Source organism: Colossoma macropomum, unplaced genomic scaffold (genome assembly GCF_904425465.1).
Source record: "Colossoma macropomum unplaced genomic scaffold, Colossoma_macropomum, whole genome shotgun sequence".
NCBI lineage: Eukaryota > Metazoa > Chordata > Actinopteri > Characiformes > Serrasalmidae > Colossoma > Colossoma macropomum.
The window spans coordinates 688890-707500 of record NW_023495275.1 but is presented as its reverse complement, the minus strand read 5'-3'; the positions used below and the strand labels follow the sequence as shown (position 1 = coordinate 707500).

At 40.7% G+C, this 18611-nt stretch overlaps 1 protein-coding gene across 1 annotated transcript in view; it reads left to right on the top strand.

The window, feature by feature from the left end:
- Positions 1–18406, top strand: part of pcyt2 (phosphate cytidylyltransferase 2, ethanolamine) — a 27438-nt gene extending 9032 nt beyond the window's left edge. The window contains exons 4-13 of the mRNA XM_036561823.1: positions 1589–1655; positions 1848–1932; positions 2965–3006; positions 3805–3943; positions 5160–5242; positions 10514–10591; positions 11001–11066; positions 13787–13852; positions 16147–16235; positions 16731–18406. Of these exons, the coding sequence (XP_036417716.1) occupies positions 1589–1655; positions 1848–1932; positions 2965–3006; positions 3805–3943; positions 5160–5242; positions 10514–10591; positions 11001–11066; positions 13787–13852; positions 16147–16235; positions 16731–16830 (815 nt within the window). The 3' untranslated portion in view covers positions 16831–18406. The remainder of the gene's footprint in view (positions 1–1588; positions 1656–1847; positions 1933–2964; positions 3007–3804; positions 3944–5159; positions 5243–10513; positions 10592–11000; positions 11067–13786; positions 13853–16146; positions 16236–16730) is intronic.
- Positions 18407–18611: the final 205 nt, after the last annotated feature.

Genomic DNA, 18611 nt, shown 5'->3' with positions numbered 1-18611 from the left:
TTTAATCGAAGCCTGTAAAATTAGGCTTTCATACTCACTCAAACACTCAACTTTTTTTGGTTTGGTGTGAAACCCTCAGTTCTAGAGTCAGAACCGTTCACAGTGGTGGTGATAGGAACCAGACGTCCACCTCTAAAAGCTCCCTCACAGAAAGTTACTACATGAAATGGTTATGAATTCACTGCCTGATGACCGAGACACTGTTGTATAATGTTTTGGTTTAAAGCATATTTTTAGAGTTTATTCATGGTGGAGGGGTGCATGCAAGGCAAAATAGTTAGCATGCTAAAGGCTACATGGCTAACAACAACAAAAAGAAAGGCACTGCAGACAAAGATATTATTTATTGCTCATGTAATGCGCATAATATACTCAAACTAAGAAAAATATATATGTATATTTATACACTGTGAAAGAAATTCAAAAAATGTAAGTATTATCTTCAGGAGTGTAAATATAGAGGTTAAGGTTTGGGACAGACCCCTCGTAATAGAAAGCAATGGTTACATATGTATATAAATGATTATATATTTCGCTTATTACTATCTCTATTAATGCCTTGGGTTTAAATAGATCATAATGCAGTCCTATTATTTAAGGTCTGAATACTTCATTGCTTTTATTTATTTATTTAAACTGTGTGACTGCAAATTGAGCTAATTTGGTGGACTAGTCCATATATAAAATGGTCATTTTAGCCGAAAATCTGAACATATCCATACAGAATGTCACATTATGCACACAGTTATTCAGCAGTTGGAATCTGATGTGTGTATCAGGCGTCCCTAAAGAAATTCATACAGGTCACTTTGCACATTAAACTCTCTGCCTACGAAAACCATCCAGCTTACATTGCATATCCAGCCTTTTTCCGTTTTAATAAAATAGACATTCATACATGACATATTTTAATTTCTGCTCCGCTGTGTGTTGGTATTATTATTGCTATGTTGAGGTTTCAAAAAGGTTTTTATTTATTTATTTTTTTATTTATTCATTTTTTTTTAAAGGCAACTTCACCCTAAGACCTTTTCCATGAACAGCTGAAATGCACTGCTCTGTAATAATAAAATATACCAGATTTGCTTAAAATATGATCTTTCCAAACTGTAAAAATATCACTTTTATGAACTGGGCTGAGCCTCAGATCTTTACATGCTCAGCCAATGTATTTTCCCATCTGTTCCACTACAGAGTGGAAGGAAAAGTGTGTATCTGCTTGTAAACGTCCACCAGGTGCATGATGGGAAATAATCTCAAAAATCTAGTTGCAGTCTTGTAAATAGTGACACTGTAAGATTCCAAGTCTTTGCAAAATCATAGTCTGTGACTAAAAACCGTGACGCCGTCTTTAGGTGTGAGAGGGAGTCAGACTTTAGTCTTCTAAAAGTCTTTTTAAAGGCTTCTAGTGTAGATTAGCATAATGTGAACACATGTATTCCAGCCAGTTACTGTTTAAAGGTTTTAAATATGAATGACACAAAGCCTGAACATCAGCAGGAAAGGTGCACCAGTGATGTTCCAGCTGTTGACAGGTGAGCTGCTTCTCCGAGAGCTTCGTTTACTCTGTTTCTGTGTGTTTGGTCAGATGACATCACTTTGACGGTGGACGGGAAGGACACGTATGATGAAGTGAAGCGGATGGGGCGGTACAGGTGAGGGCTCATCACACACACTCCCACACAAACACACACACACACACACACACACTCCCACACACACACACGCACACACACACACACACACTGACAGGCAGATAGGTGTGCACACCTGAGGCACGTTCTCTGCATGTGTGTGTTGACACACCTGTGTGTGTGTGTGTGTGTGTGTGTGTTCTGGCTCTGCAGGGAGTGTAAACGCACTCAGGGTGTGTCGACCACAGACCTGGTTGGCCGGATGCTGCTGATGACGAAAGCTCATCACACTAACATGGTGAGTAACACTCGTGCGCTTCTGTGAAAGTAAACGTATTTTATTGGCTGATATTTATCAGTTTCATTCAGTCAAATCTAAAAATATAAATCATAGTTACATCTGATTTACGTTTTGTATGGACACAGTCTGGGCTTCTGAGTTCTTTCTGTCTGTTTTAATGTCAGAAAAGACCAAAACATGGCAAAAACGTGAAGTTTTTTCAAGACTGTGTACACAATAATAAACTCAAATCATAATGAACAGTGTGTCCCAATTCAGGGGCTGCATTCTTAGGAGGACGCGGTCTATGAAGGTGTGTCCCTCGAAGGCTGAACTGAAATGAGACCGTCTGCACTACGGCTTATTTCTTGCTTTCTTCACAGCACTGCTGTTCCCGCCCTCACCGCTGTGTCATGAAGCGCCACTTCTGTCAAGTTCTTTTAAAGCCCTTTAAAGACGGAGCCACAAACTTTAATTTTAGTTTTTTTTTTTCATTTATTAGAGCTGGAGATGCTTCCCCTGCCGGCAACTGATGAGATTGGCTTTTTTAACATTTGTATCTTTAGCTGTTCGAATCAGTTTAAACCCAATACTTCGCTTCCCTGCTGACGCCACCATGTTCTCGAATCCTTGCCGGCACACAGTGAATCTGGGGATGTGTTGGCTGGTGAAGGATCCGCCTGTTGGATCCTTCATTGCCGTGAAAAAGAAGGACACATTTCTCGGCCGCATATGACTTTGAAATGGGACAGTCTAGTCGCGCCGCTGAGACATAGTCGGCCTTCAAATGCAGCCTCCAAAGGACGCAGCACCTGAATTGGGACACAGCAAAAATCTTCTCTTCTACTTACAAACACACGTAGTGTGGATTGAAAACGTATGATCTGCACTTTACATACTGTTTCTCTTCTTCCAGTGAGAAATAATTTATACAAAATTATAACGTGATTTTAGGATCGCCGGCGGTAAATAAGACTCACTGCAAGAGGTAAATAATGACTTGCATGTTTTTTATGCCTATTTCTCTCTCTCTCTCTCTCTCTCTCTCAGGATAACTCCGATTACCAACAACATGCAGATAACTTTGGGAAGGTGAGTTTTGAGCTGCGTGGAAAAGAATTTCCTGCAATAAGCCTTTTTCTCTTGTATTTAAACAAAGGATTTTACTCAGATGGGCCACTAGAGGTCACCCATTGCCTGTTAATACCACTGAAATCCTCTCATTAACGTTCCTTATGAGAAATAAACCTGCACAACTTGATATACAGTTTAAAACCTCTTAAATTAGTTGTAAATGAGTTTAAATGAGTGACCTGATTACTCGTTTAAAATGAAAACACAGATTTTGTCTGAAAGACTCAAATTGTGTTTGAAATTCTCCTGCTGCTCTCTTACAGTGAGAAACAGAGTCAGAGGGACATTTATTCAGCCTGTTTATTTGCATTTTAGCATATGGTGTTTAGATATATTTACAGTTGTATGTAACAGTTTAGGTGCCCCCAGTTAAATTATGTTTTGTTGAGTTTTTAAGAGAAAATAAGCAAACGTGTCACACTTAAATATCGTGATTTCCTGAGTTCATCTGGGTTTTGCATATTGGGAAAAATAAAACATAAAATAAAATGTGCCATAACATCTTCATACTGGCTCACATGAACAGCTACTTCCTTAATCTTGAATACTTTTATTGTGTAAAGTGTAAATGTGTTCATTTGCATTAATTGTAATGTTTTGTGATGGTTTTACACATACAATCATACTAACTGCTGAGATAAATGATATTAAACATTGTATTTAGTTGTACTACATATATATATGTGTGTGTGTGTGTGTGTATGTGGTGTTATTATGTAGCTTCACTTAAGCTGTTTTCTACTGCTGTTTCCTCAGGGTCCTAAAGGCCATAGTCCGTGGACCGGGGTCTCTCAGTTCCTCCAGACGTCTCAGAAGATCATCCAGTTCGCCTCAGGGAAAGAGCCCCAGCCTGGAGACACCATCATTTACGTAGCCGGAGCGTTCGACCTCTTCCGTATCCTTCTGTTCAGTTACTCAGTAAAACCGGGTGCAGACTGGCCAGACTGGACCAGGGCTGCATGATATGGACATAAAATGTGATGTCTGATAAAGCTGTTGGATAATTCATGATTTAAATTATGTTTCTTTGACTGGATGTTCTGCAAGTACATTTTTTTTTTTTGCGGTATGAACAGAAATCTAGCTAAGGCCCAATCCCATTTCACTCCTCTCCCCTACTCCTCTGTTTTGTGTTTTCTCACCTGGGAAGTGGGATAGGGTGTCTTGATTTTGGTTGAGATAGAGGGAGTAGGGTGAAGTGTTAGAGCTACATGGCCCTCCAAACGGAGGTTTTCAGAGACACTCCAAACAGAGCGTTATGAGGAAAAAAAAATAAGAAAAACAGGCGAGATGGAGCACAAGAGACCAAATAAACCCACAAATGTTAGAATTTACTCTGTTAAAAATTACGCTAACCACTATATTATCTTAGTTTAATGTTGCTTCAATGTATTGTGGTCCTTTTGTTCATAACAAGCATTGAAAAATCGTTAGTAGTAGATGATGTCTTCGTAGCTAGATAAATTCCCCGTTCCACCTTAAATGGTGTAGCAGGTACATTCTGGCTCCTCAGGCCTCAGAACTGCTGCACCATTTAAGGTGGAACGGGAAAATTCGAACGAGAAGCTGGTGAATATCTGACTTCAGCTTCATATCACGGAAGAATTAGTGGTGGGTGATAATAAATAATTGCCCCCCTCTTTGAAGGCATATGATGCCCTAAATGTAACTAAAGCCCAGCAGTGAGGAGCTGAACTTTACCCTCCTCTGCTGTCACTGCAGACTGGCAGCGTCGCCTACAGAGCAGCGCTGGTAGCTGTTAATGAAGCTCTTTTTATTTGAGGGTCCCATTTCATAGAGGAAGATTTCAACCACTACCCCTGTAACTCAGTTCCAAGGGGTTAGGGTGACACTCGAAAACAAGGGAGGGGTAGAAATAAGAAATGGGATTTGGCCCCAACTTCTCCTATCCAGCTAATGAAGCTGTGCGTATTGATTGCCGCTGTTCTTTAGTTAAATAAACTTAACATGGCTTTTTTTGATCAGACCATTTTGTTCTTGTGGGAGGGGCTTGTAGAAAAACTTTTTCTGTCAGTGCAGTGTGTCACATCGGAATGAAAACAATTAGTGTGTGTGTGTGCGCAGTGTTTCTCCTTGACTCCCTCTGATAGATATCGGTCATGTGGACTTCCTGGAGGCGGTGTTCAAACAAGCAGAGAGACCGTACGTCATCGTGGGGCTGCACTTCGACCAGGTGTGTGAACATACACGGACGCTTGTGTGTTATTTTTGGGGACATACATTGATTTCTTGTGATGTGTGTATTACTGTAGCCAAGTAATACTACACCTACCCCTGCAACCTTAAACCTTACCATCCAAAAAACAATCTTTATTCTCTTTTAGAATATTTTAGTAAATAATTTGTGGTGAAAACAGACCTGAAACCTGAAAAATGTCCTCACTTGTGCAGAACTGTCATGTCGTAGTTTCATTGTGAGGACATGTGGTCCTCACAAGGATAGTAAGACAAGCACAAACGCTCACAAACGGACCCACCAAACAGGTCCTTCAGCGCAGTTTTGACCTTCGGCCTGGTATGCTGCACCAAAACATGTGGATCATCAAGTTAATGTTGTTTTTTCTTACTCTTATTAAATGTGACTCTGACCTACAGTAGACTGAGAGAGCCTGTTTACACCATGTGCTTCATGTCCGGATCAGATCTGGGTACCTTGTAGAAGGGTTCCTCGAGGGTTCCTATGGGTACCTCCCAGAAGGGTTCCATATGCAGAACAGCAGAGGGAGGAGTCACAGTGTTGGGAGGGGTTTGGATTGTTGAATGTGGCTTGGAGAGATGGATACATTTATACTCATATCTGGCTAAAATGCATCATCAGATTCATCATCAGATTCAAGATCAGATTCAAATCTGAATGATAAATTGGACAGTTCTGGTCCTAAAATCTGATTGGCTGAGCCGCTTTCAAAGCCGTTGTAAAATCCACTATATAAGCACACCTATGACTATCTGACAACAGCTGTATCACTACCACAGCACGAAAATCCCTTCTGCTGTTAATGGATTAATCTTTGACTCTAATGCTGCTCACATGGAGCACCGAGTGAACTGATGAAGTAAGAACCCTCTTTTGTTTAAACTGAGGGACTGACAACTTATATTCTTATCTAGAACTGGGCTGGTCAGCTAGCTAATAGGCTAAAAGAGCCAACAGCCTGAACAGCTCCATCATTAATATCACAGGCTTGAATCAAAGCACTTACAGTATGATTAACTGTAAAACTGCAGTATAAAAGTCTAAAAATGACACTTGAATGTCTCACACACTTCAAATGTTCTTAGCTGTATTTTGCTTTGTTGAGCTGCAGGGGTCAGTATTTAAATCCCTACGTAGTGCACTATGTAGGGAGCAGGGAGCTTTTTGAGATTCAGCCCCAGCGTGAGAAGAGGGCACCACTGGATTAGAGCTAAGTAAGACTCACGGTGGTAATTTGATGGCCAAAAAGTACTTATAAAGCGAGGGTTTATGCATTAAACTGTGCTGTGTTATCATTTGTTCATTGTTATACAACAAAAAGTAAAAAGTTGATTAAATGACTGAAATATGCAGCGATGGGCGACTGAACGTTCTCTACAGCGGTCCATGGTTGCTTGGCAATGATACTGTACTCCAAAGGAACTACATTTCTTGGTGGAATACTTGTTTATGTCGATCATTGTTAATAATAACAAATTATTTTCTGAAACAGTGTTTTAATTTATCATATTTAATGTTGACCGCCGTTTTATAAAAGCAATAAGCCGCTTGAGGCAGTGCATTACTGAGGTTTTATCAAGGGGGGTGAGGGGTTTAGTCCGCTTCACGTCGTGCCTAACAACACCCTTCCCCGTGATAAAATAACAGTAACGTACCTCCCCTAGTGGCTTATTACTGTATTAAATGCGTTTACACCTTCATTTTAATGCAGATTATCTTAGTCCAGATTTAATCCTGATAGTAGTGATGCATAAAACAACCAGGTGTAAATGAGGACTAAGTTATCAGACCATCAGTGAAAAACTAGTTAGTTTGGCCTGTAAGGGAGAGGAAATTACCCCAGAATCCCATGTCAGTTTAATCCACCTCAAATAGGGTTTTATGCTGGGATTTGAAGTGTTAAGTGTGAAGTTTCTTATACTATCCTGAAGTATTTTTGCTGAATAAAATGCTTGCATGTACTTTCCCATGTTTTAATGGACATGAACTTGAGGAAAAATGCCATTCTAATCTTGACTCTTGCCTATTTCGAAACGTTTCTTTATAATAATTTAATCGGCTCATTAATTCAGATACAGACAGCTGAAGCAAACTGCGTTTATCTCACATGTAAACTGTGAATTTAAGCCGCTAATGATGGAACATATTCCATGTGGAGCTGGAGTCAAAAGGGAATAGCACTGAGTTTTCTACATTTCTGCATAAAATGGAAAGCTTCATTGTAGAGAAACCAGGGGTCTCCATGACTACAACACAAATATAGAAACTTTTTTTTTTCAATATTCAACTTCAAATGTCCTCTGAGCTTTTATATCTAATGTTGAATTTGATACAGTAAGTTTTCTTTATGGACTGTTTTCCTAACAACCACCTGCAGCTTTCAGTAAAGTAGCTTTTGGAGCAGTGGTTCTCCACATATTTTGTTCTATACTCATGCATTGTGGACCATCTTCGGGATGGTGGGTTTGGGATAGTTTGAGAACCTGTTTTAGACACATTAAACTCTTCAGACATCTGGTTCAGACTTCAGAATTTTGGCTTGCTATGTTTCTCTAGAAGACCAAACCACTCTGACTGACATTACATCTCACCCATTCAGTTCTGCAGAAATTTTGGTCAAATTCCCCTTTAATACACAGTTCCAGAACTATAATAAGCACATAAAATATTAGTGCTGTTTTTGCTTACGCTCACATCTCCAGACCCTGCTTGGCTGCCTGGGGGGCTCCAAAAGGGCACATGTGTTTTAACTTTAGAGGACATAAATAAGCTGTGGGAGAGATTACTGTTCATTTCCTCTCTGAAACGCTGGATGTTTCTGCTCATATTTCACCCTCAGCATGTGTTTCACTCACAGATAAAACCTCACAGCGTCTCTCAGAGCCAGTAAAGGCGGCCAAACGCTGTTAGAGAGATTATAGAGGAACATTCAGCTGGAAAAAGGCCCTACAGTGTGTAGAGTAGCAGCAGTAAAGTTTTCATTGTGTTTACTTCCTTCTTGTTAGCAGGTTCCTCACTAGTTCTCAGCTCATTCAGGCAGCACTGGTTTAAAGGAAGAGTGCAGTGAAAAATCAGACCCCCTTACCGTGTCCCCCTCTCACACTGCATTCACATTGGCAGCGATGTGACGCGTCAAAGCGGCCAGAGGTCATTCATTTTCAGTGAGAGCTGGCGATTTCCAGCGACAGGAGGCAGCGGCGAACGTTGGTGACGTGAAGTGGGCACATAAGGAGTGAAGTGATGTGGAGATTACCAGTAGGAATTGAGCAGCGTAGTACACGCTTTAACTCCTCCACTGTGAAACAGTGCGCTCCTCTTTTTGGTTCCTTCTACAGGTGGAATAATGGCGGCGGCGGACAGTAATCACAAAAACCAAATAGCGTTTTCCTCACAAACTGACTGCACAGACACAGGGATTAAGTACAAATAAGCTCACAAGCGATTTCTCATCAGGATTCTTATTTTTAGCAGGAACGCATCTGATTTGTGCCTGGTGTCAGTGAAACCATGGCAACCAAAGGTCGGTTCGAGTTGAGAAACGCCCTCAGGCGATGAGTGATCAGCAATTTGGGTGACGAGAGGCGAAAAGTCGCTGCCGGTGAGAACGCAGGGTTAGTTCAAATGTAGCCGATCAGCCGAGACGTTAGGTGTCTGAGATTTGCTCTTTTAGTTTTGGCACTCGAGCTTTTGGTATGAGGCTTTAGCTAACAAGCAAAGGCAGCTTATGTGCACTAATTAGCATCATTGAGGTTGGTAGAGTATAGGGTGGTATAGTGTAGTGGGTAACACCCCTCCTCCCACGCTGCAGATGGGTTGGATCCTCCGCCTAGGCAGCACCCTATACTATACCAAATAGAGTCCTTGGGCAAGACTCCTAACACTACCTTCACCAACCTGTGTAAAGGCCTCAGCATATTTTTTGTGGAGATGACGTTCACAAGCTTCAGTAAACAATATGACGTAATTACGGAGAAAACGGACAACCTCAGACGTCGCACGGAGGCTTCGTTTGCTTTGTTGCACACATGGCAGCCGGGTGAACTCCACGGACGAAGACGCTGTGCGACAAAGCCTCTGATTGGTCGGTAAAAAAGAGACGTACCTTGAAACACGGATAGACGACTTTGAGGAGCTTCGTTTCGCAAGTACGCTAAGCGCTTTGGCAGCCACACCAATATTTCACTGTGAAACTGCATTTGTTAAATAAACAATGAAAACCTCCTAAATGTAAGACGTTAAGTTGATTATTTGGTAGTACTAACTAGTACTAAGCACCAACACATATAGGTTGACTTTGTTGGCTTTGTATTCAGCAGCTTCTTGTTTGAATTTTACACTGAACGCAGTTCGTGCTTTAAAGTTGCTGCTGCAGCCGCTTTCAGAGGAACAGTTTTTATTTTCTCCCTCAAAAATGATCAGTCTCTCAGCGATTTATCAGCGGGGACTAGATGTTCCTTCACTGATACTGGTGGTTCCACCTTGAACGGTGCCTGGGTCGCTATAGAGAGCGGAATAATGTAGTGGGTAATGCCTCTGCCCTCTGCACTGTAGACTGGGGTTCAGTCCCCCGCCTGGGCAAGCAGCCTACACTATACCAATAAGAGTCCTTGGGCTAGACTCCTAACGCTACCTTAGCCTACCTGTGTAAAATGATCAAATTGGAAGTCGCTCTGGATAAGAGCGTCTGCCAAATGCCATAAATGTAAAAGTAATGTAACTGCTGCACCATTTAAGGTGGAAAGGAACCTGACTTCAGCCTTGCGACCTTTTAGTGTTTGACAGTTTCTCGTTGCAGAATAAATGTATCAGGAAACCAGCTGAGTGCTTATAAACGCAAATAAGAAAACGTCTACAGTGGCGCTACGGACCACGTCTTATTATTAGATATGGCTTATCTAGCGTTTTGGTTATAGTTATTTTCACCTTCCAATCGATTTATCACTCTGTAGATGTTAACTTAGCTGTCGTTACTGTACTCTGATAGCTCTGATATCTCCTTTATTTAGTTTGGACTCCCACATTGTTGTGTGTTTGGTTCTCCAACAGTTCTGGACATCCTCGAATTTTAGTCTTGGCAACTATGACAAAGATAAAGTGGCACACCTTTCTGTGGTGAGCTGAAGTGATACGAACGCCTGTATTTCTGAGGTTAATAACTGTCTGAAAGGCAATAGTGTGCAGGTTATGTGTGGGTTAAAGGAGTTAGGCATCGCTTTAACAGGTGTGATGTATCAATGTTTGTTACAGGAAGTGAACCGTTACAAAGGGAAGAACTATCCCATCATGAACATCCACGAGAGGACGCTGAGTGTGCTGGCGTGCCGGGTGAGTGAGAGAGCAAACACACACATATCCACTTGTATACAAACTTGTAAACAAACATGTAAACAAAGGCATGATTGGTCGTATCATTTAAAAGACAATGTTAGTATTTTCCTCTAATCTTCCTTCAAAATCTCATGACTTTTGTCCTGCAACTAAATTTGTGATGTCACTATGTACCAAGGGGCAGGGCATAACAATATTAGCCAATAATATCATGTTTTACCACCCCCAGCTATCATGAAAGGAAAACTGCTTAATCTTTAATCTTTAATATTTTTATTTAAAAAGCAAAACTGAGCTTGGTCTATTGCTGAATTATCACTTTGCCAGCATAGATTTGACTGCTTTGTCTAGATCTCTTCACCTGTTAGTGAATATCTCTCTCTCTCTCTCTCTTTCTCTCCTTCAGTATGTGTCGGAAGTGGTGATCGGGGCTCCATACGCTGTGGATAAAGACCTTCTAGATCATTTTAAGGTACAGTCAAGTATTCAGCATCACTTTAACCCTTATAATAGAGTTATTAGTGCTTTACATTTCACGTCATTTCCCGAATATTCCTTTTCTTTCTTGTATTATTTTTCTGCCAGAATTTTGTCTGCTAACTTGTCACCACAGTCTTCGAGATACTGACTTTAGTCCTATCAGGAATTGTGGATACTTTGTTTCCTACAATTACCAATTAGCAAAAAATCACAGTTTTTTGTTTTTTTTTTCCTCGAAAGGAAATGAACAGCAAAATTTTATGTGCGAACATTTGTACATTCGACTTACGGGATGGTAATACAAGTACACAAGCAACATCCTAGCAACCACCTAGCAACACTGTAACAACGTACTGGGATACCATAGCAACTGCCTAGCAACACCCTAGCAACTATCTATTAATTACCAACTATCATCATTCTGGCAACCGCCTGAGATACCATAGCAACCCTCTGGCACCACCCTAGCAACCACCTGAGATACCATAGCAACCATCTGGAACCACCCTAGCAATCACAAGGGATGCATTACCAAACTCTTAGCAACACCCTAGCAACCATCTGGTATAGCATAGAAACCAACTAACATCATCTTAGCAGTCACTTGAGATTCCATAGCAATCCTCTAGCAACACCCAAGAAACCACCTGGGATACCTTACCAACCACTTAGCAACACCCTCACAAACCCTTGAAATGCCATAGCAGTCACCAGCAACACCCTAGCAACTGCCTGGGATATCGTAGCAACATCCTAGCAACAACCTGGGATACCATAGCAACCACCTAGCAACATCGTAACAACCCACTGGGATACCATAGCAACTGCCTAGCAACACCCTAGCAATAATCTATTACATACCAACTAGCATCATTCTAGCAACCACCTGAGATACTGTAGCATCTGTTTGGCACCACCCTAGCAACCACCTGGGATACATTACTAAACACCTAGCAATGCCCAAGAAACCACCTGGGATACCTTACCAACCACTTAGCGACACCCTCGGTGACAAACACTTGGAATGCCATAGCGGTCACCAGCAACACTCTAGCAACTGCCTGGGATACCATGGCAGCTGCATAGCTGGGATACTGTAGCAACTAACAACATCCTAGCAACCACTTGGAATACCATAGCAACCAGGGCTGTACTGGGCTGTTCCGCACTGTTCCAGACTCATGAAGTTACAGTTCCTGTTTCCATCTGTTGTACCGCTAAATCAGAACCAGGAGATACGCAAGAAAACTACACAAATGAGTGGCTAACTGCTAACAGGCTAACAGCAACAAACATGCCACCCACCACAAAACACGTTTTATTCCGTCTGTCACTCCAACTCCAGTCTCTCTCGGCTGCCTCAGCGGGACTTCGCTTCCTCAGAGCTGAGTCACGATCATCTAAGCATGTGTCAGTGAAGCTTTTGTTAGTCAGAATCGAACCTGTTCTGTGGTGAGCAGAGCTGGTAGAATGCTAGCTAAGCTAATGCTAACCAGCTGCTCTCTCCTGGTTATCAGCGCCGTTTAACTTTTAGAAATTGGTGTCAGATTGAAGCTTTGACGTTTATTGAATGGTAGGTTTAAAATCGTGCACTGCTTGCATTTATTTGCTGTCCATGTGAGCGAAATGAACTTATTTGACTGTTTTTGGGTTTGAATTAGCGCAGCAGGATGAGGCGGCACAATACTGACATAAACATAGACCCAGTTAGTGTATAGCTACGTCGTTACATCATCCCACCGAACGGTTCTGTGGCTCCGAGTACGGTTAGCAAACCATGCCGAAAAAACCGGGCTGAGCCCAGTTTTTAAGCGTTCCGTGTCGAACCGCGTCCGTGTGGAAACGCCACTGGAACTGTTACCCTCTGTGCTCAGTGGAAAAGAGGCCAAAATGTCTTTAAAATGGTCTTAAATCAGGGGGTCCTAAGGCTTAATAAGACTAGACTACATGTGTATGTATAATATTAATCGGCTGGATTGAAAAGAAGACTGTTTGTTTTTTTTTGAGAAAGTTACCTGGCTATAAAGCTAGACTTCTGTCCAGTTACATTCTTAATCTGTATAATGAGCTCATTTGCCTAAATAAGATAATCGTAGATAAAGTTTCTAATAAAGTTTTAAATAAAGCTTGTTAATTAAACTTGTATATCGCTGTTGTTGGAAGAAAACCTCCTATCTCCAAAATGGTAACTTTACAGGAGAAGGAAAAAACATACTTTACTTTTAATGTAAGTCAGTGGAACCAGATGTCTTTCCAAATCATTTTGGATCGTTTCTTTTGGTCCATTCATCATGAAATTCACACACAATATAAAGAGCAACAGGCATTTTCAAATTATGTCAAAAACTGAAAAACAGCAGCAAAAATCTGGTCTAGTCTGTAAATCTCTAAATTTAAAAAGCAAGATCTGTTGTTCATCTGCATAATTTTCTAGGTTGATTTTTGCAGTGTATGCTGGGAGTTGCAGTGCACAAAACAATAAAAAATTAAAATCAAGCGACTTTTTTGGTATTTATTGATGTACAATATGATTACAGATGCGATGTTCATTATATGTAATAAGCTGAAACTAAATACCGTCGTTATAGTGTGTTAATGTGACTGTACCGATAAAGATGATGTATTTCCCAGCACTGCTTTCACCCTGTAAAGCCCAGTGATCATCAGTCCGCTGTGTAATTCCTGCTGCTCTAATGCGCCGCCTCCCTGCAGGTGGACCTGGTGTGTCACGGACAGACGGAGGTGTTTCCGGATAAGGACGGCGCAGACCCCTACGCGGTGAGTGTGACCACCTTTACATACAGTCCTCTGATCAAATTAAGGGAAAAGAAGTTAATACAAGGCTTATTTCTATGCACAATTTCTATTTATTTAAAAATAGAAACTGACATAACTTTTGCACAGACCACATTTTATGTTACGTGTTTTCTCCGTTGTGCTTAACTTCACTTTGACCAGAGGCGCCAAAACTTTGGAATACGACTGTATACATACACCCTGTATGGGTTTGACCATTCATTTAGTGAAAATCTTAAAGGAAATAGAACTTGTTTGTGAGAATGTAATAACAGATCTGTGTTATTATAGCTAATATTCAATAACATCAGGCCTCAGGGGCTACTGTCCAGCAGTCAGAGACCCCTCATTTATTTCATTACCAGTCAAAACAGCCAAGTACACATGATTCATTCTTCAGGAGAAATTTCTGAGATTTTATATAAGATAATCCACTTTGAAGGACAAAGTCAAAGTGAAAAAATGGAGTTCAAAATATGATTAAAAGCTCCAGAGAAAATGAGGCTCCTAACAACCACCTGGAAGAGCTGGTCGACCCCAAAACTGCCCCCATCAGATAAACAGCACTTAAAGCTTTCATCTCTGAGAGAGAGGAGAAAATCAAGCTGCTTCAGATCTGAAAACATCCACAGGTGTTTCTGTCCATCCTTCCACTGTGAGAAGACGACTCAGCGCTGTGGGTCTGAAAGGATGTGTAGCTGTCAAGAAGGACCTCACTGAGAAAAGGAGACGGACACATCAAACAAAGAAGCTGAACGATGGACTGACCACCCCAGAGTCCAGACCTCAACACCACTGAATGTGAATGTGCATCTCTGGAGGTGTCGCGCTTGGCGAGGCCTTTAGCCTTGATTTAGCCTTTAACATAGCAGCCCGCTAGCCGGGTCTGTGCGTCCACTAGCCCCGCCTGCGGTGCGCCTCCGTCGTTCAGCTGTATCACTCAGCAGTGGGGTCTCACTGCCCGTCGCTTCAACCAAGCCAGAAAAACACTGAAAGTCACTGATACTGACAGCGTGAACGAGGATACTTACTGAACTGATGCTCAGAGACGCAGAACGATTGAACAAGACGCTCGTATGAGACAGACGACTCGAGAAATTTGGAAGATATTTTACATTTACTGAAGTTGTTAAACACGGTTCTTATAACTAATTACATAATGGTAAATACTAAATATATACAGTAAATAAACAAAAATATGTTTTCTTTAGCATCTAATAAATAGAATCCAACGCCATCTAGCCAAGCTGAGTGTGTTATTTTAGACGCAGAACTCAAAATTTAAATATTGTAACTGTATAAATATCAGGACTTGTAGGCGAGTTAGGTTAGATAGAGTTAGTATCGGTATCAGTACTCAGCATCGACCAATACTAAAGGATCAGATATCGGTATCGGAAGGGAAAAAGTGGTATCGGTGCATCTCTAATTATTACGTTTACTTGTTGTGTAGTTTTCTGTTACATATGTTTTCTGCTTGTTTTTGAGTGCTTATTTGTGCTTAATGGCCATTTTGCCTGGAAATGAAATAAAAGTGCTGTATTTATATACTGTATTTACAGTCATGTGAAAAGTTTGAGCAGCTCTGGTCAAATGACCTGTTTTAATGATTTTAGTGAAGCACGTCCTCTACAGAAAACACATTTCTGCCCACTTTAGTACACAATTACTGTTTATTTGCTGAATGTAACACACTGGGGGAAAAAATGAAGTAGAAAATGTGACCTGGACAAAATTATAAGTTCATATTTTATGTTTAATGTTTTTTATGTTAAACTTTGCAGAATTTTTCAGAAAATTATATATTAATAATTTATTATATATTCTTATATTCACTCGGAATATAATTTGGCTGGGGATGTTTAACCTTTTGCATCCGACTGTCCACATATACTGCGTATACTGTACAAGCTGCATCCTACAAGATGGTTCTTTAAAAGTTCTTTAGTAAAAGCACTGGTTCAATATAGAGCCATGAGTCCTCAAAGAACCATTTGAATACTTAAATTGTTCTTTGTGTGGTCAAATTGTTCTTCACAATGAAGAAAACCCAGTTGTAAAGGGTTCTTTAAAGAATCCTTTTAAAAAAGCTTCTGTTTAGCACCAAAAACCTTTTTCAGTACTATATAGAACCAATTTTGAGTGTGGATTCATTTACAGGAGTGTGTTCTCGTTTTCTTATGACATTTATCAAAGACAATGTCCGTCATACTGTTTGAGGTTTTGTTGTTTGTTTTTGTTTATTGTTTATTCCTGGACATCATTGCTGTAAACAGGAGCCGAAGAAGAGAGGAGTATTTCGTGTTATCGACAGCAGCAATGGCCTCACGACTGATGACATCGTCCAGAGAATCATTGAGAACAGGTGCGTTTGTGTGTCTTATTGTTTTCTATTATTGATTATTAAAAAAAGGAAGTTTATTTGTATGACAGCATTTTCTGTTGGTTTGCATGCATCAATTTAACCTCTAAGAGGTCTAGAGTTATTATTATTTTACCACCTCATAGGTCTTTACATATTAACATCTCAAAAAGAAGGCCTGCTCATGGGGGTCTGAAACACAACCCACGCTACAAAATGTTCCTGTACACGTTGTGTGCAATTACACATTTCCACCAGAGGGGTCTCCAAATCCCCAAAGGTTACATAGTGCAGCTTTAAATGTAATTCGTTACATTTACTTTCAAATTACATTCTGTATAAACAGTTTTGAGTCTGAATCACTGAATTTTTCTGTTTGTTTTGATGTCAGAAAATGACAATTACTGCAAAACCATGTCAAATTTTTTTCTTGTATTTGTTCCTCCAAAGAAGACTGTAGACACAATAAACCATAATAGCTCATCTCATTCCTCTCAGGCTGCAGTTTGAGGCGAGGAATCAGAAGAAAGAAGCGAAGGAGATGGCCGCGATCGAGGCACTGAGGCGCAGAGAGGACGGAGAGAAGAGCCAAGCTTAGTAGCAACCAACGAAAAGACACGACAACGAAAAACCAAGGGCTTGACCAGAAAAGCACTGGTCCTCTTTTCCTCTCCTTCCTTATCGTCCCCTGTCCCCCTGTCCTCCTGTCCTCCTGTCCTCTCCTCACACTTGGTGAAATACTGTGGACACTGTAGCGTCAGTCCCTTCTGCAACGTACTTTAAAGCAGCCTGGTTTTCGTCCACTGGGGGGAAAAAGGTGCTGCGAAATTATGATACTGTGAAAGAATCTGAGACCAAATCTGTTATCAGGGCAGACAGTTTTCACAACATGCACAATAATGTCCATATATACGATGATGTCAGAATGAATGCAAATAAACAGCAATACAGTCAATATTCATTTTATTTCTCTAGTATGCTAAGTTAGCCATTTTCAGACCTGTTCTAGTTGCCATTCAGTACCTGTTTAGGTTAATCAGTCCTTAATTAAAGCGCTACTTCAGCAACAAATCACACCCATAGGTAAGAAGGTAAACCTGTCGTCGATCATTGTACGAGGCTAATGTAGCTTAATGGAAGCTTTTTTTGTATAGAAAGTCTGTTTGAGATTTGGCAGCGTTTGAGGCGAGCGTGTGATGATTTTAGGTATGCAGTTAGCACCATGCTAATAGGTGTCCATAAGATTCTATTACTTGTTAGCTACATTAGCCTCGTAGCACTAGTGCAAAACTCAAGGACACCAAACATGCCTTTCCAAATCATGAACGCTGAATTACAGGCACAGATTAGCACGTCTAAATCATTATTTATAAACATGAACCAAATTGGATGTAGGCTTTCAGTTAGCACCATGCTAATTGGTGTCCATAAACTTCCATTACTTGTTAGCCACATTAGCATTGTAGCGGTAAAGAATCAAGCTTCAGACACCAAATATGTCTCGGCTGATCGACCACATTTGGATTAAGGATGAATTTATTTATTTACGTTAAATCAGGTTCTGGTGGTGGAACTAAACGGATCCATACGCTGCCTAAAGTGGAACCAAACATGTTCTTCCTACCACCAACACATTCTGCTTCCTTTTTACCGTGTTAATGTTTATTTGCATTCATGATAATGTTCTTTAGCCAGGTTCCCAGGCCCAGATTAAGGCTAATCTCAGACTAACAAGGAATTTCTAGTAGAAATTCACCATTGCTGCTGCAGTTTAGTCCGAGACTAGGCTTAATCCATGTCTGGGAAACCAGACCACAAGTAAAACACACTTACTGCCCAGATTTTACACAGTTTAACCTTTACAAAGTGCTGTATTTCCTCATTTGCACATTTGTTTGTTCAGTAACACAGAGAATGTGCTTGTTTTCCAACATGGGCGAGTTTAGAGCCCCAGCACCGCTTACAGGACTAAAACTGAGGGCTGCTTTAACAGAACAGGTCACGGTGGGAACTCTGGGTAAAAGTTTTTAGAATTTACTTCTGTTTAATAGCGATGGCTCATCGTGTGATGAGCGAGTGATTTAATTATGTAACAGTACCTGTTAAATGGGTAGAAACACACTGTAGTCTCTCTGTCGGAGAGGTTTGTAAAACAAGAAAAACAAAAAAAAACATTGTTTTCCTTCTTTCACTACAGTAATGTGATGTAGTGTTGTTTTAGTGATGGTTTTAATGTGTTTGTTCTACACACAACAGTCAGTGCTCACTCTCGTTGGAGATAAACACCTCAGAAAGCGCCGTTTACCCCTTTCCTGTGTTTCGTATCGCTGTTGAACAAAACCTCGTATCTCCAAAATGGTAACTTTACAGGAGAAGGAA